The 21,065-nt window shown below is 40.2% G+C and overlaps 1 protein-coding gene across 1 annotated transcript; it reads left to right on the top strand.

Annotated features, from left to right (window-relative positions):
- Positions 1 to 1,313: 1,313 nt before the first annotated feature.
- On the top strand, positions 1,314 to 18,382 carry aplf (aprataxin and PNKP like factor). The gene is made up of 11 exons (XM_055905895.1): positions 1,314 to 1,455; positions 2,235 to 2,327; positions 5,280 to 5,351; positions 6,256 to 6,419; positions 7,922 to 8,126; positions 8,358 to 8,499; positions 10,633 to 10,835; positions 13,109 to 13,398; positions 14,166 to 14,297; positions 14,717 to 14,766; positions 15,962 to 18,382. Exons 2-11 carry the CDS (start codon positions 2,235 to 2,237, stop codon positions 16,153 to 16,155), a joined length of 1,545 nt encoding a protein of 514 aa, XP_055761870.1. The 5' UTR covers positions 1,314 to 1,455; the 3' UTR covers positions 16,156 to 18,382.
- The last annotated feature ends 2,683 nt before the right edge of the window (positions 18,383 to 21,065 follow it).

Raw genomic sequence — 21,065 nt, forward strand, 5'->3', positions numbered from 1 at the left:
CACATGCCCATAAGCTTGACATCTGTAACAACATAATATATTCGGCACAAAAGCTCGTACAGGATAACTTATATATCCTAACATCACTTTGTCAGGCAAAGACTCAACATCAAAACTCAAAAGAACAGACAATGACTTCTGTTTCTCCACTCACGCCACCCTGTCTGCGTCGCACCAAACGACGAGCATCAAACACCGGGAATCTTCCCCTTCAATTGGTCAGCTTTCACATTTAACACTACCCCAGTAATCACTCCTTTCAATGGCTCCCTTCTTGAGAGCAATACAATTCACATCTCTCGCCCCCATGTATTTAACACGGTGTGCCTGCTCCCTCTGACCTGCAGAAACACAAACAATTATCATAAGACCACTTCTGGTTACCCTCACAGCACCCAACTCTGTTTTCACCCACCCTGAAACCACGAATGGATCAGCCAAAAGGCAAGGGTCCAATTTTTCCAAAAACCTCACTCCTACTGTCACAGACTCATCTTTATCCTGGCCCTCGGTGCAAGCCTCGGGCACTTCACCACACCTACCACCTCCGATACTTTGCCCTCATCCGCTTCCATTTCTCCTCCAGTCTTCAACTCACTCTGCTTACACTTTCTACCATTCTTATTTAACAAACCATCTCCCTTTTCCCCGCCCTTTTACCAGACTCAAGCTCACCCTCTTCCTCCCTCGCTCTCTTAGACCTCCTCTGACCCCTCCATATTCCAAGTAGAAGTCTCCTTATGATAATACTGCACTTCTCCTGATATACATCTTGTTCTTGCCTTGTAAAGGGGCGCCATTTAACCAGCTGTCAAATCTCCGTACAATCAGCACGAACCCCTCGAGATGTAGCGGTAAAACAGTGCATCCCACTTGTAAAGCAGGTACTTCGTCTTGATGTTTTTCTTCATCAATAGCTACCACAAAGCTTTTCCATTTCAAACAAGCACACTATCTTTCTCGCGGATTCCTCTATTCCAGAAAAGTGTGAAAAAACGATTGGGTGGTAGAGATACTATGCTACTACCCTCGTGAATATGCATAGACAACTTCAACATATAACACATATGTTTTTTCTAAGTTTGTGGGATGTCAAGTGGCCCTTCTTATATCACTACACTCCTAACAACTTAAGCATTACAAAACCTTTATTAGATCAAATAAACCTCACGTAGTAAATAAGTCGTACTTTTTGTTGTTGTTGTGCAGTCGACATTCATTGACCGCCATACAAAAACTGCTTGCTTGCTGGGCGAAAAAACGCCACCTGCTGGAGGGAGAGTGGTTTCTCTTTTCCTCCCTGGTTACACTGGACTCTGGAGAGATACGATCGTCGCTGAGGAGTGACGCAATCTGACGCGAGACAATGCAAGCTCTCGACATAACAGCCCGGAAGTTTCTGAAGAAATCCATTAAGTTTTCACGTTTTTCTCAGCACCAAGCTGCCTAGAACAGGTAAAATAATGTTTATAAATCATTTTCCACTAGGCATACATATATACTCTAGCTGGTCAGTTAGTTAGCTAATTATCTGAGCTGCTATTCAGTAGAAACAAGCTCCAAGTTGTAAGTCCAGCAGAGAGGAAGAGGCGAATCGAGAGGGTTTACTCCGCTCAAAATCTGTCCACGAAGTAATGCAGTTTTGTATGGCGGTCAATGAGGGTGTCAAATTTGGTTAACCAAACATGTAATTGCTGATTTGCTACGTGAGACTTATTTGATCGAATATAAGTTTTGTAATGTTTAGGTTGTTACGAATGCACTGGTATAAGTGGACGCGCATTTCGGCAAATTTGAAAATAAAATATTTTTTGTCGAATGGCTAAAATGGTCTAACCTGATCTCGCCTCTCGTCTGCCTTCCATCTTCGAGGACATGCGTTTCCATTGTTAGAGCGGTCACTCTACTATCTTGTCAATATAATAGATCATCTTTGAGTCTAGAGTCCGTCAAACGCCTGTCAGTTTAATGAATTGGCTAACTAGCATTATGCTAGAAGAGAACATTTTGGAAAAACAAGTAGTTCAGCCAGCTAACTAAACATACATCCTCATTACAGCTGCCTTGTTTACCATGACAACACTTATTTTCAACTAGCTAACGAAACTAGCCTGTAGTGAACTCCACATTCATTCATAGCTACCAAAGGATGGTTTCCTACCACAGATGAAAGGGGATATTTATCATAGTCTTTGTTTATATCATGTTATTCTGACTGCAACAACCACCCGCAGATGGCGGGGTTCGATCTCGTGCCTGTAGATGGTGGCAGTCCAATACACCTGCCCGAGGGGGAGACACTGCTGGGAAGGGGTCCATTCCTTGGCGTAAGTAGCAGGCTTTAGTTGGAAAGTATAGACTAGTAGTATGGAAAGACGTTTTAACATAAATTAATTGCATTTTTTTATATCAATTATTGTATTTTTTTATATCGATAATTGAATTTATGTAAAATTCGAGTTATCGATATTCATAAAAAAAAATATCAATAATTATTTTTTTTATATCAATAATTCCCCATAGCATTGCATTTTTGATATCAACACATCGTTTGAAATCAACAATTCAAATGTATATCCATAATTAATTTCTTTACATAATTGAAATTGTTGATATAAAAAAGATTTTTTTTATGTCCAAAATTGTTTTCAAATTCAAATAATTGATATCATACATCGATTTAAAATATATATTTTTTTGCCTAATTATCATAACTAACACTGAAAACCAGTCCGCTTCGACTGACCACATTTTCCCTGAAATAATATAACATGCAGGTGGCAGAAGCCATAAATGCGCTGCACTGGTATTCTTTTAGGTGACTGTGAGTTAGATTCCCCCTGCAGACCAACTTGTCACCCACCCCCAAAAAAAACATTGCTGCTCTTCGAGTCAAGTAACACATATGTGACGATCATTATAACAATGCAGCTAAAGTTTTATTCTCTCATGAGAAATCAATAATTACATTTGTTTATCTAATGACATTACTAACCACTTTTTCCCCACTTAACATCGCTTGTAGGTGGCGGAAGAGGCTAATGTGCAAGGCTAATAATCTTTTAGATGCAGTGAGTTTGAGTTCGATTCCCCCCTGCAGACAAACTTTTTTCCTCCACGAAAATATTATCCACTGCTGCTCTTCCAGCAGCAGAAGAGCCATGCTTAGGCCTACATAATGTGCATATTACTGTAGCGTCAGGGTCACAGCGTCCTGCACATCTTTGCTGCAATGCTCCTTCTAACTTGGAGAAATACCCAGTTGCGGTGTCTTCCTGTTGGGAGAAGAGAACCTATGTAGGAGCATGCAAATGTGATCCTGCCCCTATGAAGGTCATTATCATATACTTTTTATGTATTAAAAAAAGTATTTATCAATCCAAAAATTCAAATGTATTGATATAAAAATGTAAATTATTGATATTAAAATTGAACAATTATTGATATAAAAAAATGTATGAACGGAGTATATCAAACAATAGGAACACTTTCCTAATATTGAGTTGCACCACCCCTTTTTGCCCTCAGAACACCCTAAATTTGTCAAGGCATGGACTCTACAAGGTGTCGAAAGCGTTCCACAGGGATGCTGGCCCATGTTGACTCCAATGCTTCCCACAGTTGTCAAGTTGGCTGGATGTCCTTTGGGTGGTGGACCATTCTTGATACACACGAGAAACTGTTGAGTGTGAAAAACCCAGCTGCGTTGCAGTTCTTGACACAAACCAGTGTGCCTGGCACCTACTACCATACCCTGTTCAAATGCACTTAAATATTTTGTTTTGCCCATTCACCCTCTGAATGGCACACATACACAATCCACATGTCAATTGTCTCGAGGTTTAAAAATCATTATTTAACCTATCTCCTCCCCTTCAACACTGATTTGAAGTGGATTTAACAAGTGACATCAATAAGGGATCATAGCTTTCACCTGGATTCATCTGGTCAGTCAGTCATGGAAAGAGCAGGTGTCCTTTATGTTTTGTACAGTCAGTGTATGTTAAAAAGGCATTCCATGCTAGTAGAGTTAGCTACGTCTGTGTTCCCCAACCCTGGACCTGGAGCGCCAAAGATTCTTGATGTATATCACTGGCTGGTACAGGAAAGCCCCACACAAACCGATGCCATTGATTTTTTTTTTCAACTAACCTATTCTTAGCGATATTTTGTTCTCGTTTCGGTGAAAAAAGTAACTTACAAATGACAGTTTCCAGAAAATAACCAGATCATTGGTTATTTAATTGAAACAAATATCCTAACTAGAAACTTGGAGAAAAAAGAATATACTGAACTGTAACTTGTTATATCTCCTCTGTCTCTTATGGAAAGAAATTGATGTCAGTGGACGTTTAAAATCCCTAGCCATACAACATTACGTTCATGCATAATATACCTACAGTACATAGAATTGTCTTTGCCCAGTCTGTACACAATTGACGATGGCAATTCTTGGGAATTTCCTAGTACTGTTTGACTTGGTTTTTATTCCGTTTCTGATTTCCCATTTGATTTCAGACTATAAAAAGCTGTAGAATATATATATAAATATATATTATTTTGTACCTAAATTAAACACAATGGACTTCCATGAAAAAAGAACATCAAAAAGGGGGGGGGGGGTGCAGCTGATTAGGCTACCTGATTATGAATATTGTGAAGTTAAAATAGGCATTTCCTGGCTGGTTTCCTGGACCCAGATGAAGCCTACTCCTGGACTGAAAATCAGGATTTTTAGTCCAGGAGTAGGCTTCATTTGGATCTAATTAAACTATCCCTTGGTGTTTTACTGAAGTGCATTTCAATTTGCAGTGGGAGATTTTTAGACTGCAATCAGATCAGTCTTGCAGTGTAATATATGTATTGAATTTGTAAAGAAAATGCTTTGACGTGAATTTTAATTAAAGATCAGTACTTAGGATAATCATTTGAATGTGAGTCACATTATCAACATGCACTTGTAACCTTATTTCAGCAGGCCAAAACTTTTTTTTATTCTCAGGATTCAGGACCCTTTACTATGGAAGTGCCCTTCTTCATTTTGTATTGATTTGTATTGTCCGGACCTACTGCCTGCTGAGTGCCCGTTGTCTCTCAGGTCTGGGGCCGTATCAAGCATCTCAGAGTACGCTGATGTAGGATCTCCCTGTCCATATAATCTTCTTCATTAGGATCTAAAAGGCTAAACTGGTCCTTTTCAGCTCTCCTACTCTGAGATGCTTTAGATATTTTAAATACAGCGCCCTGATCTGTGAGTTTACGCTCTCTGTGTGTTTCAGGTCAGCGACAAAAGAGTCTCCAGACACCACTGCCTCCTTGAGAACCTGAATGGGCAGCTGCGCATCAAACCTGTAGGCTTAAGTAGAATTTATTCTTTATTCCGAGTAGACTATTCTCTCTCATCTAGGGCTCAAGTGCATGCTGACCCTATTAAGACAGCCAAATGACGAGGCGGTCTATTGTGCCAAAAACAACAATTCTTTGAAATCCGACATCAATAGTATGTTCAAGAAGGCCCCTCGGTAATCATCATGTTTTCTTTTTATGTTTTGGAAGGGTTCTTGAACCATTTGAGAACCTCTAGATTCTTACCCCAGGGTGACTGTCTTGTGTGGTCTAACCACACCTTACCTTTATTAGAAATGATTTTATTTAATAGTTTACTGAGTAAGGGAATAGGGCCCAACACTTATGATTTCAATTGTTTATTTTAGTTGTGCAGCAGATTCATTTTCAGTAAAGTTTTGGTCTAAAACCCCTCCTCAGGCTACCTGTAAAAGGATAGAGATTCTCTCCATTTTGTCAAAGGTCACAGCCTGAGGATGTAGTAAGGCCTTTGGACCGCAACATTGCTGCAGATGAATTAAGGTTAAGAAAAAAACACGAGGAACATTTTGAATTCAAGTAGTTGCAACCTTCTCTTTCATCTAGTCAGCTTACTGAGAGTTTGGCAATTACCACTCAAGGGCAACACTTACACTACATTAAAGGGATAGTGACATTTTGGCAACTAACTAACTTTACTACTTAACCAGAGTCAGATGAACTTACCCTGAGTCAGTTTCTGTAGCAATTGCTGACTAGCGTTAGCATGCTAGCCCTTTAAAGTGAAGAGTGGTGTGAGAAAGACACTTATTTTAAAAGACCACTAATTGTTTACAGCCAGCTGTTGTGCGGATATAGCAAGTATATCCAACTGCACCTCATGGCCACCAATAACTCAAAGAATGCCATTCTTATTCTTTCCAATCCCAGACGCATGTGAACCCCTGCTTTTGTCAGTCCTCACTGGATGACCTCCCACAACCGCTGGACAGGAACCAGTGGCATGAACTTGGACAGGGAGACATCATCTCCCTTCTTCCTGGGAAGTACATCTACAAGGTGGTGGCTGTGGGTGGAGAAGATGGAACACCCAGGTATCTCTACTCCTCATCTCAACCACTGAAGTTTCCTCTCAAGGTCTAAATATCCAATTGGCTAAAAGTTGAAACCAATAAACAATGAAATCTGAAAAATGATGACTGTTTCGCACGTGCACAAAGAAGTAGCTTTTGAATTTGTTTTAAATATTTCTATACATACTTGCTTTTTTTTGTACTACAAGCAGTACAATTTCTACACTGCTAACAACCTCTAATGAATACCTCTGTCTAATAATGATTGTTTGCAGTTTTGTATTTTACCTTTGTTGTATGCTTTAGTTAGCCAGTTCTCTTGGTAACCATGAGCGTTACAGCGCATAAAATGATCCTCAGTCTCCTCCATGCATTTTCACATTTCTGGTTAACCTGCATACAACAAAGTTCTACATATGTACTATCTTAATTTGATCACCCTTTTGCAAGATAACTTTCCTGCAATCCAGGACATTTTTAACTTGTAGTGTAATTGAGGTTTAAAAAGGCTTTAATGCAAAAAAATATTCTCAGAAAACGTATTTTCTCTATGAATTACGTACTCACCTTATACGATGGGAGTCGTGATATCAAATCTATAGTCAACAAATATTGGCATATAAGACCATCTGATTCCTTTTTAAATTCAGCTTTTCAACATCACCCTCTTTTTACCTGTAAAGGTCTCATAATGTAGCTAACATCTTTGAAATCAAATCATGTATTACCTAGACTACTTAATATGTTTTTCAGGTCCATGCTTATGTATTCCTACTTACACCTCAGGTTTAAACCTTCTAGAGGTGTTAGCTTTTCCCATTGGGAAAACATGTCACAATTAGTCGCTATGGTGGCATGACATTACGTCTCCAGTAGCAAAATATTTTGTGCAGAATAATTAGTCGCTTAATATTGCTATAGAAAAGGTCACACTAGTAGAGCGAGTTGTCTCCTGACTCCTTAATGAAGAGTTTTATATCTCCCCGTTTCTATGTTTCCTTTGTATACACGCAAACATCATTATCTATTTGCCGGTCAATATGCACGTTGTGATTTATGAACGGCTTGCATCCCCGTTGGTCATCCTGACCACCCGTAGACAGATTTGGAAAGATAAGGATTGTTCTCTGGCACTGGCATCAGACAATAGCTTAACTAATTGATTTGCAAATGACTACATTAATTGATGCCTTTCATCTCCCAAAGACAGGCTAGACTGAGTGGATTGAATTGGAATAAATACCAGTGTCTTTTATCTCTTTCTATGTAAAACCAACACCCAAGCAACATTCAATTATGTCATATTTTTGAAATGGTCGTCTTCTGTTTCTGAATTTTTACGTTTCAGTTTTTATTTTCATGTTTCATTTTTGTTTGAAGATTAGATCAAAAGGATCCTAACCAGACACTCGAGTCAGTTTAGCTGCTGTCTACTGCCTACACTAAAGAAGGAACATGCATGACTCATGTAACCGGTGCAGAGAAGGTGCTCGTGTTTGCAACAAGTTGTCTCTCCCTTGCAGAAACAGTCAGGCTCTTCAAGATGAAGACGAGGCTGTTATTAAGTCTCCTCCTGCCTCCCCTGAACCAAGCGACGAACCTGCTTACCCCACTCGACAGGACAAGGGGTGGACACCAAGCTCCCATGAACAACAATCTAGACTGGGAGGTAGTGTGGACCAGAAGGAGCCAGATGAACAGCTACCTAACCCACCTACCTCAAACCAGGTCAGAAAATCTGTAGTGTTAACAAAAGTTTTATCTTGAGATGTATCCTACTGTTGGCAATTTTCCTGGGATTCCACTACTGACACCAATTACGCTTCATATTCTGCTTCGGACACCAATTTCCCAGGGAATCCCACTCGTGACTCCAATTAATATGTATATTTATAAATGTTTCCTGTGAATATGGTGGTACCAATAAACCCGGTTTGCGTTGTGGTTGTGTGCTCACAGACAGAAGCTGGGGTAACTGAAGCAGAAAATGACAAGAACGAGCCAAAACTTGAACCAAAGAAAAGAGTGTTACCTGCTTGGATGACTGTACCCATTGTATCTCCCAAGAACCCCACCACCACCACCACCACCACCACCAAAGGTATCGCTCCTATTTAGGGCTGTGACATAATGGAATTTTGGATTACAATTAATTGTCATGCATATGACGGCAATTAATGTTATAATTGTTATTATTACAAATTAAGACAAGATTCCTCATCAAATGAAGGATGCCAGGTTGAAGTGGATTGGCACATTTGACTATTGACACAAGGTTAGTGCATGAGAGAAGGAATTTACCTAGTTGTTAACTGCTCTTGCTATTTCTGAATAGGTCTAACTAGTCAGAGACTTCCACCATTTTTTTATAGAAGATTGATATGTTTATTGCCCCACTCGATTCACACACTGAATGAACTGCGCTGGAAGCAGTAAGCTGTATCCACTGCTTCCGAGGAGCGTTATTGAACTGTAGTTCTATGTCATATGTGAAAAGAAAGCTGCAAAAGCACGAGAAATGGCGGATCTGTGCTCAAATCAATATGTTTGCTTGCAAAAAAAGAAAATCAAATGCATTAAGTTTACGAATAGTTGCTAGCTTTACAAGGCTCCATGATAGGATTCCTCTGAGATCCAGTTCTTAAGAATCGAATCCTACTGAAGGGGCTTACAACCCATTGTCTCAACAGGATGCACTGCATTGGTTTTAAACTTTTACTTATATTCAATAAAACTTGAGGCCAATTGCTTGTTACTTTACATATAGCCACCCTTTAACTACATGGAGTTAGGTAGGTGTGTGTGTGTGTGTGTGTGTGTGTGTGTGTGTGTGTGTGTGTGTGTGTGTGTGTGTGTGCGTGTGAACATGTACTAAAGGATGTATCAACACACAACTCTTACAAGGTCTTGTACAACAACATCAGAGGCCAAGCCATAGCCTATTCTATTGGCAATCACTACTCACTACAGTAGTTGATAAATGGAAAACTTGGGAATTTCTAATCTTGAGTCGGGAAGAGATCTTGAGAACTAGGCCTACATTACCTCAACGGTCGCTGTCATGTGTAATTTTGTACGTCGACGAGTGGAACACTTCGAAACAACCTACCACTCTTGAAGATGTCAATATCCTCTTCGGCGTGCGCCAAACCTTACTCTTTTGGATTAAGCCTTTGTTATTTACTCCTTAAAGTTCCCCTGAAAGTTTCAACTTCCTCATACTGACTCCCTCTGGAGTCTAGTGACCCATTTACCATGGTTGCATCCAAAATGGCACCCTATTCCCCATAGAGTGCACTACTTTTGACCAGGGCCGATAGGGCTCTGGTCAAAAGTAGTGCACTCTGTAGGAAATAGGATGGCATTTGGGACGTTGACATGGTTTCCTAATGCTAATTTAGGCTACATAGTGCTGACGTTATAGTCAACAATGTCAAAAAGGTTATCCATTAGGCTTTAGATTTGTAAATGTTGCAGACAGTGGCTTGCTCTGATTATTGATAGGCAATGCCTCTGAGCAAGCCTTTTAACAGGGACCGTAAATCTATATTTTAGGTTACGTCAATCAGCGGTCGACGGCACATAACCTTTTTCAGATTCCTAATTTCCTATCCTGAACTTGATCTAGGATCAGTTTTCCCTGTTCATTCATAATGAAAAGGATTACATGGACAGGGGGGACCTTATTCTAGATCAGCACTTCTACTCTGTGACGCTTTGAGAATAGGTCTGGGCAATGAATGGTATTAAGTGAATAATTAAACTCCAGGGAGAAACTGAAACCAGGGTGGACACTGCAGCCACTGGGCCCAGCTTTTTATTTTGTATTATCTGAATTTTGCCTATCCGATAGGATTAAATGCATAAAAATAGAAGGAATAGAATGGGAGTCCCCATTCAAGTCAATGATTCGTCCTTTCTATTCATTCTATTTCTACGCATTTAATCCTATCCAATAGGCAAAATCCAGATAGCCAACTTTTGAACAACTGGGCCCTGATGATCAGAGCTTCCCCATCTCTGCTGTTTTCATTATGATTTGCACCTGGCGTCCCTTTATCAAGGATGGGCAACTCCACTCATCGGCAGCCTGAATGGTGTCGCACGTTTTCACCTGCCTTTGAGAACATATATTTGCATTGTTATAGCAGTCACTCAACTATCTTGTCAATATAATAGATCATTTTTTACATGACACAGTCGACCCGTTCACCCAGAATCGTCCTCGTCTTAGGATTTGGAAATCGAGGCAGAGGAATCGCAACCCCAACGACAAGCACCAACCAGGGCGCGGCCAAACGGGCCAGGTACACAGCGCCCTTGTCAGGGGAGGACGAGTCTGAACACAGCGAGGCAGAGCCAACACCCAGGAAGAGGGTGAGGAGGAAGAAGAGTGACGAGGATGAGGACAATGAGGAAGAGGTCCAGTCTACAACAGTTGAGTGTATACTAACTATTGTGTGTGTGTGTGTGTGTGTGTGTGTGTGTGTGTGTGTGTGTGTGTGTGTGTGTGTGTGTGTGTGTGTGTGTGTGTGTGTGTGTGTGTGTGTGTGTGTGTGTGTGTGTGTGCGTGTGAACATGTACTAAAGGATGTATCAACACACAACTCTTACAAGGTCTTGTACAACAACATCAGAGGCCAAGCCATAGCCTATTCTATTGGCAATCACTACTCACTACAGTAGTTGAAAAATGGAAAACTTGGGAATTTCTAATCTTGAGTCGGGAAGGGATCTTGAGAACTAGGCCTACATTACCTCAACGGTCGCTGTCATGTGTAATTTTGTACGTCGACGAGTGGAACACTTCGAAACAACCTACCACTCTTGAAGATGTCCGTATACTCTTCGGGGTGCTGCCAAACCTTACTCTTTTGGATTAACCCTTTGTTATTTACTCAAAGTTCCCCTGAAAGTTTCAACTTCCTCATACTGACTCCCTCTGGAGTCTAGTGACCCATTTACCATGGTTGCATCCAAAATGGCACCCTATTCCCCATAGAGTGCACTACTTTTACCAGAGCCCTATCGGCACTCTGTAGGAAATAGGATGCCATTTGGGACGTTGACATGGTTTCCTAATGCTAATTTAGGCTACATAGTGCTGACGTTATAGTCAACAATGTCAAAAAGGTTATCCATTAGGCTTTAGATTTGTAAATGTTGCAGACATTGGCTTGCTCTGATTATTGATAGCCAATGCTATCTGTGTATACACACACACAGTACAAGTCAAAGGTTTGGACACACCTACTCGTTCAAGGGTTTTTCTTTATTTTGACTATTTTCTACATTGTAGAAGGAAAAGCAGCCAACAAGTGCTCAGCATATGTGGGAACTCCTTCAAGACTGTTGGAAAAACATTCCAGGTGAAGCTGGTTAACACTTTTGGTTAATACATGATTCCATATGTGTTATTTCATAGTTTTGATATCTTCACTATTATTCCTCAATGTAGAAAGTTGTATAAAAATAAAGAAAAACCCTTGAATGAGTAGGTGTGTCCAAACTTTTGACTGGTACTGTAGGTGCACAGGTTGAAAGATATTTGAGTAATCAAGGTGACGGACAATGACACATTCAATACCGCCATGCACAATTTTGCCTGCATCTAGCTGATCTAGGGTGTAATCATTAGTACAACAGTTGCAAATAAGTTTCTTTTGGACAAATTCAGGAATGTTTATCTCCGTTTTGTTCCATTTGCTTCCGTTTAAGAAACGTTTTTCAACAGGATCTGCGCTATGAGTACACCCCTGATCACAATCAAACACAGTTCACTTTCATAGCAGCCACATACAAACAGCATGATCCCTTTGATCGTTGGATAATTCCTTCTCGCATCTCTCCTTTCACCTTTTCCCGTCGCTTGTGGACTTCAGTGCACAACACATCAGCTGTCTGTGACCAGCCGAGATAACTTTTCCTAACCAAACCTTCATGTCATCATAACCGCCAAACGCTACGCACAGCCTACATCGTTGTCACCATATTAGCTAACGTCAAGTCAACATAGCTACTAAACTAACGGGTTAGTTAATCCGCTACAATCATCCAATAAAGTGTACAGTTAGCAAGCAGTTTAGCAGTTATACTGGTGGGCCCCGGTGGCAATAAATTAATAAAACTATAAGCATACCTTGACTTGTAAGAGTTTGTGTTGGATAGCCTCTCTCTTTGAGTCAACTACACACCACATTTTATTCACTGCAGCACTAGCTAGCTGTAGCTTATACTTTCAGTACTAGATTAATTATCTGATCCGTTGATTGGGTGGACAACATGTCAGTTCATGTTGAAAGAGCTTTGATAGGTTAGAGGATGTCATCTGGAAGTTGTCATAATTACTGTATAAGTCTATGGATGGGGGTGAGAACCACGAACCTCCTAGGTTTTGTATTGAAGTCAATGTACCCAGAGGAGGACGCAAACTAACTGTCCTCCGGCTACACGATGGAGCTACCCTACAGAGTGCTGTTGAGGCTACTGTAGACCTTTATTAATTATTTGGTGACGTGAATATATTTAGTATAGTTTTGTCTAAAAATAACTTTTAAAATGTTTAACTATTTACATTTTTCAGAAATACACTGAGGAGGATGGTCCTCCTCTGAGGAGCCTCCACTGTTGTTGTCTGTAATATGCAGTATTGTGTTTGTTGTGTGTTGTTGGTTAATGTACAGTTACAGTATATGGTATATCACTCCGCAGGCATTTAAAGCCAGGCAGCAGGTGAAGCCTAGTAAAGTAGAGGAGAGCGTGGAGTCGGACCACTTTGACGTGGAGGAGGACGATGGAGAGAAGAGAAGAGGAGGAGAAGCTTCCACAGCAAATGTCAGCAGCACTTCTACGAGCAGAGCGGAGGCCAGCGAGTCCGAGGACAGGGGGAGAGAGCCTCAGAAGGTCGGCAAGGGGCCTCAAGGGTCAGGTGACGTTTCAGGCCCCGCCCAGTCCAAAGCTCGGCTCAGGACGACCTGCCCCTATGGAAAGGGCTGTTACAGGTACATCCCCACATAACATTGTCTGAACAATAACTGTTGGAAATGTTTATTTAAGATAGTACTTGAAAAGATCTGCACGTCCGAGAACATGAATTTAGTCCGGCAAATGTTCCAACAAGTAATTGAATTCAAAGACTTGCCATATTTGATGGGTATTTTTATTTTATGTTGCTCCGGGTACTACAGATGAGATAAGTGCACTTGAGCTATTATGCATGTTACAAAACAAATGTATTCTGTTCAAATTGGTTCCACGGCAGCACTTTCTGATACCAAAGAACTGAACATGTGCAGTATGTTTTTCCCCCCAGATAGTTTCTCTTATTTAAGGTTTTGTTTATTTTCAAACCACTGATAGTTAACAAACAACTACGTGAAGCATGGGATAAGCTACTGTATTCTCCAAGACGAGGGTGTGTCCCAAATGGCACCCTATTCCTTTTATAGTGCACTCCTTTTGACCAGGGCCGATTATGGCTCTGGTCAAAAGTAGTGCACTGCATGTGTGTATATATAGGGAATAGGGTGCCATTTGGGACGTACACAAGGATTAGCTTAGATAGGGCCTCAGGGTCCAAAACTAAATGGCAGAGAGCAGGTTCAAATGTAGATTATCTTTATTGAGGCAAAGGAAATGAGCAAAGAGAAAGTGCTAGCTCAAAAGCTAAATGTTCTTCAAAGAATACCAATCAAAATGGGATCGACCATAACTTTTTAACAGCGAGCTTTCAATGATTTTCTAATCAAAATTGTTATTTCTTTCAAAGAAAAAACCCAGTCCACTTCCAAGAATGCAGTCACCCCGGCGACAGCGACTACGAGGACAGTTCCGCGAAAGATGAGGAGGAAGAGGAGGACGCGGACCGACCTGAGTGTCCGTACGGCACAGACTGCTACAGGTAGGATGCACACCTCAATGTAGTCACCATTACAGGATAAAAGAGACTGGTAATCGTGTCTCAAGACCATTATTGGCAGGAAAAAAGTTGCCTAATAGCTCCTACAATTTCAACAGGAAAAGAGAATATAACCTTATTATAGCCAGATCTCCCCTGTAAAAGAGGTATTTTGACCTCAATGGAACTTTCTGGATACAGGAAGGTTAAATAAAAGAATAAGCCAGCAATCATAGGACTCGGATGACAGGAGAGTGTCTGACTGGACTCAATTTGTTGGCCTCCATTTTAACCTTGAGCGGTTGACATCAGCGACCAAAAGGCTTGAACAAAAGGAGAGTCTGACATTTTAGCCTCATTGGCATTTGACAATACTAGTAGTTCTGGTAGTAAATCAACCATTTTCCCTGTTTTCTTTCCAGGAAAAACCCTCTCCACTGGAAGGAATACAAACACACCAAGAAGACTCGAGGTATGTTTATTTATATCTGAGAGAGAAAGACATGCTAACCCCCCCCCCCCCCCCCCCACACATGTTTTATTGGTTCCATTTTTGGTTCCTCTTCAATGCTGAATATAATCCGCCGTACATCAAATGAATCCAACTGGTATGCAGAGCAGAGAGGAAGCAGAGACATAAGAGAAACCTTTGATCTGAAGCAATGCTGTAAATGCCATGGATTGTGCAGATGCCCAACAATCTTATCTGGGCTATTGGATTGTTTGTTTTTATCTTTCCAGATTTAGTCAGACAGCGATGTGTATGCATATCAATACACTGTCGCACTAGTGAATCCATTGAACAAACCTATAATCCACATTCCCCTCCAGAGTTTAAAGAAGCAAAAACGATTAAACCAATTGCCCTCCATGTCTCTGACGTGACGTCAGCAGGATCTATAAACTCATTGGGTAACATTGACTTTTCTGAAAGGGAGGTGTGTTACTCAATTTGTATTGCCTCATCTTACAGACTCATAGTTATGATATTGGACATGACTAGACACTGATCCTGGGTCACTTTTGTGTTTTCCCCACTAATGGTTAAGGTAAGGTTATGGGAAGGGGATGCTAATCCAAGATTGGGTTGGGCAAGCTTTTTGGCTCGAGGGGCACATCGGGATTTCAAAATTCATTGGAGGGCCACGCAGATTTTTTTTTAAACGATTTGTTTGTCAAAATCCATTTCCATTTTTATTTGTAATGCCCGACCACCATCAAACCTCCTGCGGGCCATAGTTCGCCCACCCCTGTTCTAGATCATTACCAAGGGAAACTTCACCCCAGAGCGTAGGTCACAGGGTTGGGTAGGTTACATTCTAAATGCAATACATTCCAGTTACAAGTTACCTGGAAAAATGCTTTCAGTTACTTCTGAATTACTTTCCCCTTATAAGGCATTAGAAGAAGACTTGTGGTCGGATTCGCTCAGGTGGAACAAACTTAAACTTGCGCCTTTTTTTCCATGCTGAATTGAATGATACCTATTTGAATCCTGTTATGAGTGAATGTAATAAAATACCATTAGCCGTGCTGTTTGTGTGCAACGTACCATAAAATATTGATAAAGACACAACCAATGTCTTGTGCTAGCATCAATGGAATTATACAGCACGTTAATAATACTAGAAATGGCTGTTAATATTGTTATACAATCCTTTCTGCAGCACAAAAGCCGGTATCATACAACGACGATGATGATGATGATGATGAGTTTGGGGGCGATGACAGCTTCATCAATGATGAGAGCGAGGACATTGGTGAAGACTCTGACTATGAGCCACCTGACTCAGACGACAGTGGCAAGGAGGACCTCAAAACACTCACGAAAGAAGCCAAGGCCTTCACAAGGCCGAAATGAACTAGTGGCCTAAACTGGACTAATCTCCCCGTACCTTTTTTAAACTAAGCGTGCTATTTAAGCGGAGTATACCTTTTTTCCTCTATTCAAACACCCTTGGAATCCAGCAGGTCTACAATCTCGAATAATATTAGTCTCCCTGTGCTGGTAAAATACAGTCAGCAATTTACCCCATCAGTTGGGAAGAATAACGGGATTCTTGACTGATTTGTGTATGAGGATGTCATATTGCTGACTTTACCTTTTAAAAAGTGATTAAATTTATGTGTGTTACACAATGACACTTTCTTGGTTATTGGTTTGTTTGAATAGTATGGACAAGCAGTTCTAAATAGTTTTTACTTCCTTTTAAAAATAATTTATCAGTGCCTTCAGAAAGTATTCACACCCCTTGACTTTTTTTTCACATTTTGTTGTTACAAAGTGGGATTAAAATGCCATTTTTTTGTCAACAATCTATACAAAATGTTTTGTAATTTCAAAGAAAAATAATCAGTACGTGTTAAACACCTTTGGGTGTGAATTGTTTTGGGTAAGTCTCTAAGAGCTTTGCACACCAGGATTGTGCAATATTTGCCCATTATTCTTTAAAAAATTATTCAAGCTCTGTCGAGTTCATTGTTGATCATTGCTAGATAGCCATTTTCAAGTCTTGTGAGATCTTCAAGCAGATTAAAGTCAAAACTGTAATTAGGCCACTCCGGAACATTCAATCGTCGTCTTTCTGAGCAGCTCCAGTGTAGATTTGGCATTGTGTTTTAGGTTATTGTCCTGCTGAAAGGTGAATTAGTCTCCCGGTGTCTGTTGAAAAGACAACTGAACCAGGTTTTCCTCTAGGATTTTGCTTGTGCTTAGCTCTATTACGTTTATTTTTATCCTGAAAAACTCCCTAGTCCTTGCCGATAATAAGTATATCCATAACATGATGCAGCCACCACCATGCTTGAAAATACGAAGAGTGGTACTCGGTGATGTGTTGAATTTGCCCCAAACATAACACTTTGTATTCAGGACAAAAGTTAGTTTCTTTGCCACATTATTCACAGTTTTACTTTAGTGTCTTTTTGCAAACAAGATGCATGTTTTGGAATAATTGTATTCTGTACAGGCCTTTTCCTTTTCACTCTTGTCATTTAGGTTAGTATTATGGAGTAACTACACTGTTTTAATGACCTCATGGTGAAATCCCTGAGGGGTTTCCTTCCTCTCCAGCAACTGAGTTAGGAAGGATGCCTGTATCTCTGTAATGACTGGGTGTATTGACCTAATGAATAACTTCGCCATGCTCAGAGGGATATTCAGCATCTGCTTTATTTGATTTTTACCCATTTACCAATCGGTGGCCTTCTTTGCGAGGAATTGAGAAACTTCCCTAGTCTTTGTGGTTGAATCTGTGCTTGAAATTCACAGCTCAACTGAGGGATGTTACAGATGATTGTATGTGTGGGGTATGGAGTCATTCAAAAATCATGTTAACCACTATTATGCAACTTATGTGATTTGCTAAGCAAATGTTTACTCCTGAACTTATTTAGGCTTGTTGTCACAAAGAGGTTGAATACTTATTGACTCAAACCATTTCAGCCATTTTTGTTTTCATTTGTAAAACATTCTAAAAAAATAAATAAAAAACGTTGACATTATGGGGTACTATGTATTATTATTATTATGTGTAGATCAGTGACACAATGTAGTTCTTTAATCCATTTTAAATTCAGGCTGTAACACCACATCACTTGGACTTCTTCCACATTTTGTTAATACTTTCTGAAGGCATTATAAATAATGTATAATACCAGAAGTTGTGTTTAAATGACAGTAGTTTGTCATGATTTTTATACTCAATGCCAGTGTCATGTTTTTCTACAGTAAATATGCTTTTATAGAACAATATTCATTGTCTGTCTCAATGTAGAAAGATTTGTAAAAAATACACAAGATGGTAATGCAGTTTGAACATGTTTGTTGTATGCTGAATATTAGTTTCAATTTTCATGATCCTTCACTTGCTCACTGTAAAGCATTCTAAACCTGACACATTCACTTCCTTATTCATGGTTCCAATTACATTATCACCTCTGGGATCATGAGAACTCAGAGTGTAATACAGTGTTTAATTCTGTTTGTTTTTTTTGTGAACAAATGTAGATTTATTTTGTCATCCAGTTTGACCTCCCATTTTGTAATCCAATCAACATGCATTAATTCATAAACAAAAACACTGCCAGACGGCCTCATGTTTTTCACCGGGCAGTGGTTTTTAATAACATCTCCCTCACAATCCATCCTCTTTTGTGGACAGCATAACACAAACAGGTAAACACAACTCCATACATTGTAAAAAATATGTTCATAAGAAACAGGAAAGTAGATAAAAAGTGAAGATACTGAAATTATCCGAATTGGCATGTTCTCTTTTCCCGTTTTCTGGAACCTGCTGGAAAAACACAATGTGGAGGAAGGTTGTTTGATTCCTATGACTTATTCGAGCCTAGAAGTGTTAAGGGTTCTGACTTGAATTCCTGTAAATGTCAAGCGCATGTCTCATAGCAAGTACAAGCAAACTGGAGATGACTCTCCTGTTGGTCTTGTAGCATAACAAGCAAGGCAAAAACATTTCATTTTTTTATACTTTTACAAATGTAAGTGCCCCCATGTATGGCGCTACCATATGAAAACGTTAACAGCAATTTTGTAGAAGAGAAAGAAAAATTGGTAGGGTACAACAGTGACACGCTTTGTATAATTGATTTACTCCTAAAATATGCTTTTGATTCAAGGTAGCAGTCAGAACTCAAAGTAGCCTGAGGATTTTCAACGCCAATATGAACCTGGTGTTTTCATTTTTTATTTCACGCTCTACTTGAACAGATTATAATTAGTGCATTTCTTTCAGCCATTTACTTGACATTACAGATGAAAACTGAGGAACTTTAATTGATAGCGAAAGAAGCAGTGACGATGTCACCAAAAAGATCCTCCCATGTTTTTGAAGCTGATCTGGGACCAGCACCAAATTGCAGCGGTTATTTCCCCCCAATCTCACTCCTTCCGTCACATGCCAGGCTTTACAGTGTGACTCCTCTGATGGCCATTGTCAAATAAAATGTTATTTGTTACATGCAAAGAATACAATGTGAAATGCTTACTTGGGATTGTGCCAATTTGGTAGCTGGCTTGGTAAACTAATACTTTAATTATGGGATTATGTTCTGCGTTAATGGTGCACCACTACACTGTATTCTCCACTTGGTCTCATGATTACCTGCCATAAGAGCATTGTCGTGTAGGTGCTGGTGGGGAATGGCATGCTAGAAAATGCCATTCCCCACCAGAAAAGTAAAGTAATGTATGGATTTGTGAATGGAATGTTATTCAATCATATGTTTTGAGAGGATGTATGGTTGAAAAAAAGTCAAAACAAGAAAGCATGTCTTAATTAATTGATCTAGCTTAACTCTTAATTGCCACACGCCACAATTATATTTTAGATTCTTCGATTCAATAAATCTGCTAATTTCTCTTGGATCATTTTTTTTTTTAAAGAAGAATCGAGAGCACCCTTATTATTTAAAAACTATGTTGAATATTTTTTGGGGGGGCCGCACAGCCCTCCATGGGCTCGCCAGAGGTAGCCTGACTGCCATTAGGTACCGAGATGAGATCCTCAGACCCCTTGTGAGACCATATGCTGGTGCGGTTGGCCCTGGGTTCCTCCTAATGCAAGACAATGCTAATGCAAGACAATGCTAGACCTCATGTGGCTGGAGTGTGTCAGCAGTTCCTGCAAGAGGAAGGCATTGATGTAATGGACTGGCCCGCCCGTTCCCCAGACCTGAATCCAATTGAGCACATCTGGGACATCATGTCTCGCTCCATCCACCAACGCCACGTTGCACCACAGACTGTCCAGGAGTTGGCGGATGCTTTAGTCCAGGTCTGGGAGGAGATCCCTCAGGAGACCATCCACCACCTCATCAGGAGCATGCCCAGGCGTTGTAGGGAGGTCATACAGGCACGTGGAGGCCACACACACTACTGAGCCTCATTTTGACTTGTTTTAAGGACATTACATCAAAGTTGGATCAGCCTGTAGTGTGGTTTTCCACTTTAATTTTGAGTGTGACTCCAAATCCAGACCTCCATGGGTTGATACATTTGATTTTCATTGATCATTTTTGTGTGATTTTGTTGTCAGCACATTCAACTATGTAAAGAAAAAAGTATTTAATAAGAATATTTCATTCATTCAGATCTAGGATGTGTTATTTTAGTGTTCCCTTTATTTTGAGCAGTGTAGTACTACAGCTCAAGCAGACCAGTTAGAAGTGGAGCAGATCAATATCCAGACACACGTCCTAAATGGCACATTATTACCCAAAAGTGCACTACTTTTGACTGGAGCCCTATGGGAATAGAGTGCCATTTGGAACATATAGTATCTTATCTTAAACCAGTTGGACCAATTACCAGAGACCCCCCCCCCCCCCCCCCAATGGAAAATGTGTCCTATCTTCGAGGCACTTTATCACAGCATGCGATTATCAAAAGCAGTGAACATCTGGACTCGTTGTGACGCCATCCCATTTTATAAATCTTTGGCAGATAAATCTGTTTCTCATTTTACCCTTCTCTCTCTCTATTGCTCCAGGGAACATACACAACTTGATGACAAAGGTATAATTGTTCATTTGGAAATTGCAGAACCCATTGACTGCACAAGCTTTCATCAGACCTCTGATCAATACGTTGTGTTCTGACTATATATTCGTAGACACTATTATTGATGTGCTTGTCAGTTGAGATGCTGAAGTATTACAAAGGCAGGCAGACAGTGCTAGATTAGATTGAACAGTCAATGAATGGTAGTGAATTTACTATTGTTGGGAATGCTGATCCAAGAGCTTTGT

This window comes from Salvelinus fontinalis, chromosome 3 (assembly GCF_029448725.1).
Source record: "Salvelinus fontinalis isolate EN_2023a chromosome 3, ASM2944872v1, whole genome shotgun sequence".
In the NCBI taxonomy this organism is placed as follows: Eukaryota; Metazoa; Chordata; class Actinopteri; order Salmoniformes; family Salmonidae; genus Salvelinus; species Salvelinus fontinalis.

Coding starts and splice junctions, on each gene's coding strand:
- aplf (XM_055905895.1), top strand. CDS start 2,235: ATGGCGGGGTTCGATCTCGTGCCTGTAGATGGTGGCAGTCCAATACAC. Junction 6,420..7,921: donor GGAGAAGATGGAACACCCAG/GTATCTCTACTC, acceptor TCTCCCTTGCAG/AAACAGTCAGGCTCTTCAAG. Junction 10,836..13,108: donor AAGAGGTCCAGTCTACAACA/GTTGAGTGTATA, acceptor ATCACTCCGCAG/GCATTTAAAGCCAGGCAGCA.